This window comes from Geospiza fortis, unplaced genomic scaffold (genome assembly GCF_000277835.1).
Source record: "Geospiza fortis unplaced genomic scaffold, GeoFor_1.0 scaffold313, whole genome shotgun sequence".
In the NCBI taxonomy this organism is placed as follows: domain Eukaryota; kingdom Metazoa; phylum Chordata; class Aves; order Passeriformes; family Thraupidae; genus Geospiza; species Geospiza fortis.
Window position 1 is genome coordinate 413,531 of NW_005054582.1, and position 7,079 is coordinate 420,609.

Genomic DNA, 7,079 nt, shown 5'->3' on the forward strand with positions numbered 1-7,079 from the left:
AAAAAAAAGGGAAAAAAAAGGGAAAAAAAAGGGAAAAAAAAGGGAAAAAAAAGGGAAAAAAAAGGGAAAAAAAAGGGAAAAAAAAGGGAAAAAAAAGGGAAAAAAAAGGGGAAAAAAAAGGGAAAAAAAGGGAAAAAAAAACCCCAAAACCAGAAAAAAAACCTAGAAAAAACCCCAGAAATTCTCCTCCTCTCTATAAAATGTTAACTGACAAAGGCAGCAGTGTACCTGGTAGGAGTCCATGCAGACAGGGCTCGAGGCCAGCTCCTCATCCACCGCGTGCAGCTTCTCCATGAAGGTGCTGTCCTTGCTCTGCTTGGGTTTGGGAGGTGGGGGGGGTCCCATGGGCACCACTTCAGCACTGATGTGTCTCACTGCAGGTGGGGCGACCACCTCCATCTAATTCCGAAGGTTAAGAGGTTTTATTCAGGACAGAAATTCCCAAGGGCAGAGTAAATCTCTTTTTCTGCTTGAACTAGAAATGGGGGAAATGCTTCACAGAAGGATGTGGGATTTTCTTAATTAAATTCACTTTGCTTTTCGGAAAGTACAAAGAAATATGAAGATTTTCTGGAAAGGAGACATTTGGAAGATTTGAGTATCAGTCTCAGCATTACCACAGCTGATAAACCTGAACACCAATTAAAATCCTCCCAGAAACAAACTCATGGTGAGTAGAATGTGGGAATATCAGTTTAATAATGCTGGTTTTGATCTCAGTGTCACTTCCCAGGGGCTTTCTGATTCTTGTTTCCTGATCCTTGGCCTCTATCACATTAAATTCCTAATTAAACCAGGGTTTGCTCATCCTGGGAAATAAAAATAATGCCAAAAAAAAAAATTAACTGTGATAATAAATTTCATATAGCTGGTAAAAAGTATGGATTTGTGTGATTTAATACGCATTCATAAGGTAATTTCTTTATTTTAAATAAATAAATAAATACATTCAATAAGAATTCAATAAGAATTCAATAAGAATTCAATAAGAATTCAATAAGAATTCAATAAGAATTCAATAAGAATTCAATAAGAATTCAATAAGAATTCAATAAATTCAGATCTGGGTCCAAAACTAACTAAAGCTACTGATGAGAATCGATGAATTTGGAATTTAGATCCTCACATTTGGAGAAGGAGGGAATGCACCCAGCACTCCCTCTGCCTGTGCACAGTCACACAAACACCTTTATGCTTTTACCAAAATCATTGACTTCCTGTGCTTGGCTTAGGAGCAGAAATTCTCCTGCACTCCTCAGGAATTATCAGAAAAATAATCATTTTCTAAGGAACTGACAACATTTTCCATACCCAGAGCTTTATTTTAGACTCAGCCCTTCCTCAAGGAAATGTTGCAGTGGGACACTAAATCCACCTGGCAGCTGGAATGTCCCCACAACTTGAGAAATTGATTTTTTTGGGGGGGTTTGGATGAATAAATTAGGAAAAACTGTTTGCTCCAGCTTTACCTCACAGAGGGTCCCTCCCTCCTCATCAGAGGAGCGCCGTGTTCTGGACCTCTTGGCTCCACGAGGAGAAGAAGCTGTGCTCTCCACATCACTCTCCAGCAAGCTCTGCAGGGCAAAAGTGCCAAAAACACTCTCAAAAACCATCTCAAAAACCAAAAAAACTCTCAAAAACCATCATGCCACAATCAATAATTGCCCCAAACAACATTTCAAAGCCTCTCTTCCAGCCAAATGAATAGTAGAGCACTGAAGAATGATGGCTGGAAGATTTCAAGTATCCACGGGTTAAAATGAATTGGGTTTTTCTGCCTCAGACACAGAGCTCTGTGCTGAACACACAAGCTGCATTTACCTCTTCTGCAGTCTCATCCTCCTCTTCATCATCAGGCTGATATTCCTCATCAGAGGAATCATCTTCCTCCAGGGGAATGTCCACAAACTGAGGGGGCTGCACACAAGAGAAAAGAGGGTGACCACTCTTAGCAGCAGGAGGAGGAGCTCACAATCAGAGCAAATGTTTCAAAGCCAGGAAACACCCTGAAGCTCAGAAAGGAAATCCTGAAGGAAGCAAAGAAATAAATTCCTGAAAGATTGGCCAAGGAAAGCCAAGGTGCAAGAACAGGCACAAATCATTTAGTATTTATGTGATGGAAATTGCACGAGCAGCTCAGAGATGGTTTTAGTACACGAGTCTGCTCCAGCCCTCCAAAAGAGGAAGCTCCAGTGTGATGTCCCCTTCCCCAGCAATCATTCACTTACCTTCACCTCGTTTGCCTTCTTAATTGGAGAAATATTCCATGTTGGAATCACCTGGGGACAGCAAAAACACTTGGGCTGTGTCACACAGGCAGGGTCAACCTCATCCATCTCAGGAGCCCCTGAGCTTGATCCCCACAGCGGCCAGAGCTCAAACAAAGCCTTCAAATCTCCCATGGGATCTCCAGGAAGTGAATTCAGGACAATGGACATTGGGAGTTCACTGCCCTTGCCAAGCCTGACCTGGCTCTGTGATGCCCAGCTCAAATTAATCATTTTTTCTTAACATTGTCTTAATTGATTCTTTTCACTCCAAGACTCAAACCACATTTATGCTCCTCTCAGAGGGTCACACAACCAAAATCACTGATCGAATAACAGGACAGGCTGAGCTGGAAGGGATAAGGATCATGAATCCATGCACAGAAAGCCCAAAAAACCCACCCTGGGCATCCCTGGGAGCATTGTCCAAACTTTCTTGGAATTCTGGCAGCCTTGGGAATTCTGGGACCATTCCCTGGGGAGCCTGGGCTCCTAAGGGGAAGAACCTTTTCCTATATCCAGCCCAAATCTCCCTGGCACAGCTCCAGCCATTCCCTGGGGTGCTGTCCCTGTCACACAGAGCAGAAGCTGGAGCAGAGGATTTACTGGATTTACTCACCCCTCCTTTCTCCACCACTTCCTTCAGTTTGGAACGAGTCATTTTGGGCTCCTGAGAGTTGAAAACAAGACAACAGCAACAAATTCAGCCCTTTCCTTAAGGACAGACTTTCCCCAGCAACTCTTTACTATAAGTAAAGTTACTATGAGTAAAGTTACTATGAGTAAAGCTACTATGAGTAAAGTATAGCTTACTATGAAGCTTTTCTCTTTTTTTAAAATTAATTACCTTTAAATTCACTGCCTTTAAATTAATTACCTTTCAGACATCACCAATAACTCAAAAATAACCTCAAATGACCTCAAAAATAACTCCTCCTATTTCTGTTTTATAATTTACACTCAGATATTACTCATTTCATCCAGGTGGTAAATCTGATGATGAAACCTAATTATTATAACAGGTAAATTACTTTTTTTGTTCTACCTCTTCTCCCCACATCCCATTATGGCCCAGGAAGGCCTTGTGTAATTTGGAACAATTGATGAAATAAACTGGGCAGGTTTTTTACTTACAAACAAAGGAATATCTTCTGTCTCACTGATGGCTGCTTTCACCATGGCCACCACGTGCTCGTTTGTGATCACTTCCTAAAGGAACACACAAAACCAGGATGTTTATCAAAGAGAAACAGACAATGCAACAAGAGTTGGATAAACTACCTGGAAATACGATGGGGAAATACTCAGTGTACAATTTGTAATTACACTGTAGCAAAAATGATTGTTCAGAGATCGGACAGCAAAATTTAAATTAATTCATTTAAAATAAATGATTTCATTTTAAATTGTTAAAATTTATAATCAATGAATTGATTTAAAATTTAAATCACAGCAGCGAGTAAAATATTTGCACTACATTCTCTGTGAATGCTCCCCAGAATAAATTCCCAGCAGAGAGAAGGAAAATAGTCAAAACAAAAGCCCACAGCAGTCTGCCTGATATCAGTAATCAGCCATGTCATGGAATCAGTAAAATGTGCTGATCCCAGTCACAGGAGGAATGCAGCTGTGAAGCTGCACCAGAAAACCTAAATCTTGATTAAACTTCAATCTTTAAGCACCCACAGGCTCCCAAATCTCTGGAGAAAGTGCAGAATACTTTCCAGTATGGAATATGTAAACCTCTGGAGAAAGTGTGGAATAATATTCAGTCTTTAAAACATTTCACTACTACATTCCAGAAAAATTGGGAGAAATAGGGGAAGGAGGAGAAGGAGGAGGAGGAGGAGAAGGAGGAGAAGGAGGAGAAGGAGGAGAAGGAGGAGAAGGAGGAGAAGGAGGAGAAGGAGGAGAAGGAGGAGGAGGAGGACCAGCCTCCACCCTAAAACCTCCATCTTGCTTCATATTTATTACTATATTCTAAAACCCCAAACTCTTAAGTTTTCCACCCCGTGATATCACACACTTCTAATCAAACTCCACACCCACAATCTCAGTTCTATCATTCCATCTTGGAAGCTTCTCCACAGCCTCAGGTCAAACGCTGTGCTCTCCTGGGAATCAGAATCAGCACAGAAAGTTTAAAATTCTCTCAGCATCCAGAACTCCAACCAAGAATTCTGCTGACCAAGAAAGAGGGACCCAAGAGCCAGCAGCACTGGCCAGTCCCCACACTCACGTGCAGGATGTTCCTCACGTTGACCACGGTCAGGTTGTGCTGCTTGGCTCCGTCCTCCAGGGTGCGGTCCAGGGACTCGTCCAGCTTGATGTCACAGGACAAGGAGCCCTCTTCTTCCTGGCTTTTCACTTCTCTTTTCCTTTTGCTTGCCTTCCTCCTCCTCTTCCTCCTCTCCACGTCCTCCCCGTCCTGCTCCTCTGAAAAATCAGCAGAAATGGAATCGAAGAACCTCGGCTGCTTCGCATCCGAGAAGGAAGAGTTGGAAAATAAACACAAAATAGAATTCTGCAAAAAACTTGCAAGACCCTTGCAAAGATGATTCTCCTTGCAAAGGTGATTCTCCTTGCAAAGGTGATTCTCCTTGCAAGACCCTTCTGGCAAAGATTCCTGTTGCACAGGTTCTCCTTGCAAGACCCTTTTTGCAGAGATTTTCCTTGCAAAGATGGTTCTCCTTGCAAGACCCTCCTTGCAGAGATTCCCCTTGCAGAGATTCCCCTTGCAAGACTTGCAAGATTTTCCTGGCAAAGATTCCCCTTGCAAAGATGATTCTCCTTGCAAAGATTCTCCTTGCAGAGGCTCCCCTTGCAAAGATGATTCTCCTTGCAAAGATGGTTCTCCTTGCAGAGGCTCCCATTGCAAGACCCATCTTGCAAAGGTTCTCTTTGCACAGATCCTCCTTGCAAGACCCTTGTTGCAAAGATTCCCCTTGCAAGAGTCTTCCTGCAAGATTTTCCTCGCAAAGATTCCCCTTGCAAGACCCTTCCTGAAAAGATTCCCCTTGCAAAGGTTCTCCTTGCAAAGATTCCCCTTGCAAAGGTTCTTGCAAGAAACAGCAGAGCTTCCATCAGCTGATGCGAGACCGCCCAAACAGAAGCAGCCATGAGAACCAGAAATTCTTTTGAATGATGGATTCAAGTTCTGCAGGACCTGACTGAAGTTACTTGAGCACATCAAGGTCACTGCAGCTGCCACCTCCTCCAGAACGATTTATAAAATGGCCTCAGCAGCCTTTTGACACCTTGAATAATGCTGTAAAACTCCAGGTACCACACAGCAAGAACAGGTTAATTTCCAGGACTTAAAAAGTGTTTTCCTGCTTTGTTGGCTCAGAAAATCTTCATTTTCTCTGTAGCAGAGCAGGGATTTTTAGTAGCCAAAAATTGCAGAGATCAACTCCAGCACGTTCCACTGAATTACAGAGCACAAGATGAAAATTTAAAAAAAAAAGCCCTGCATCAACACATCCCCCACCACCTTCACAATTCCAGAGTTTGCTGTATCAGCCAAATTCATCCAAAACAGCCCCAAACCCAAATTTTCCTCATCACTCCGCTGGGAGCACTCACCAGCTCGGGCGTTCTTGGGTGGCTTCATGGTGGTGGGATTTCTGGCAGCAGAAACCTGCAGGGAGCTTCTCCCTGGAGACTCTGGGCTTTCACTTGGATACAGATCCCTCTGCGAGCTCACTTCCACCTCTGTGTACAGCTTGGGGATTTTCCCTGGAAACAGAACACCCAGCTGCAGGCAGACACACCACAGAGCAAGGATAACGCACCAAAGCGGGTGCTACACCCAACAAATTAATTTTTCATTCATTTCCCATTGAATTTCCCATTCAAACACATCAAAGCAAGAGCCACAGGTATGAGGCACAGGGCAGCAGCAGCTCCATCCTGCTGGGAATAGCCCCAGACACAGAGATCCCACTGCAGCTCTTTCAGCCTCACAGCCACGCTCAAACCCACCCCTGGCACATCAGCCAAGCGCCAGAACCTGGGGATTCCTCCAAAATGTGGTTGATGTCCCTGCTGTACAAGTGCTCCTGCCACAGGAGGGGCAGACACAGCTTTGGGATGAAGTTTCACGGCCAGCGTGGGCTAATGAACCCACCTGGCTGCAGGAGTGGCTACAAACCCTTCAAACCCTTCCCCTCCTGCTCTGGGCAGCCCCACAGCCCAGAAAACAACTGGGAACGGCCTCATTCCACCTCCTTCCTTGGCACAAACTCAGCTTTCAGCCAAATCAGGGAGCTCATCACAGCAGCACGAGAACCAGCGATGATTCTCACTGAGAATCACAGAAAGCATCAAGCCTGAAGGGCCACAGAGGGTCACCTGTGCAGGCAGGGACATCCCAGGGCCCAGGGCTGCTCCAGGTGCCTCTGGGATCCCCAGGCACGGAGGCTCCGCAGCCTCTCTGGGCTCTGCTCAGGGCTGGGCACTGCCCAGGGCAGCAGTTCTGCCTCCTGGGCAGGGGCAGCTCCTGGGCTCAGGCCCTGCCCGTGGCTCTGGGGCCATTGCTGGGCCTGGAGCAGAGCCTGGGGCTGCTCTGACCTCTGCACACTGGGATGGACTGGGACAGACTGGGGGACACAGGGAAACTCAGGTACACTCAGAGACACCCAGGGACACCCAGAGACACCCAGGGACACACACAGGGATACCTGGGGACAGCCACGGACACTCAAGGGACACCCAGGGACCCCCAGGGACACCCGTGGAAACCAAGAGACACACAAGGCCAGAGAGTGACACCTGGGAACACCCAGAGACACCCAGGGACACCCAGAGACA

At 45.4% G+C, this 7,079-nt stretch overlaps 1 protein-coding gene across 2 annotated transcripts in view; it reads right to left on the reverse strand.

Annotated features, from left to right (window-relative positions):
- The window catches only part of LOC102043432 (GON-4-like protein), a 36,946-nt gene extending 30,945 nt beyond the window's left edge, over positions 1–6,001 (reverse strand). For both annotated transcript variants that reach the window (XM_031064316.1, XM_031064315.1), the window contains exons 1-8: positions 5,853–6,001; positions 4,507–4,703; positions 3,402–3,476; positions 2,887–2,937; positions 2,229–2,279; positions 1,822–1,917; positions 1,470–1,574; positions 229–399 (exon numbers count right to left, since the gene is read on the reverse strand). In XM_031064316.1, coding sequence (XP_030920176.1) covers positions 229–399; positions 1,470–1,574; positions 1,822–1,917; positions 2,229–2,279; positions 2,887–2,937; positions 3,402–3,476; positions 4,507–4,703; positions 5,853–5,880 — 774 coding nt within the window. In that variant the 5' untranslated portion in view covers positions 5,881–6,001. The remainder of the gene's footprint in view (positions 1–228; positions 400–1,469; positions 1,575–1,821; positions 1,918–2,228; positions 2,280–2,886; positions 2,938–3,401; positions 3,477–4,506; positions 4,704–5,852) is intronic.
- Positions 6,002–7,079: the final 1,078 nt, after the last annotated feature.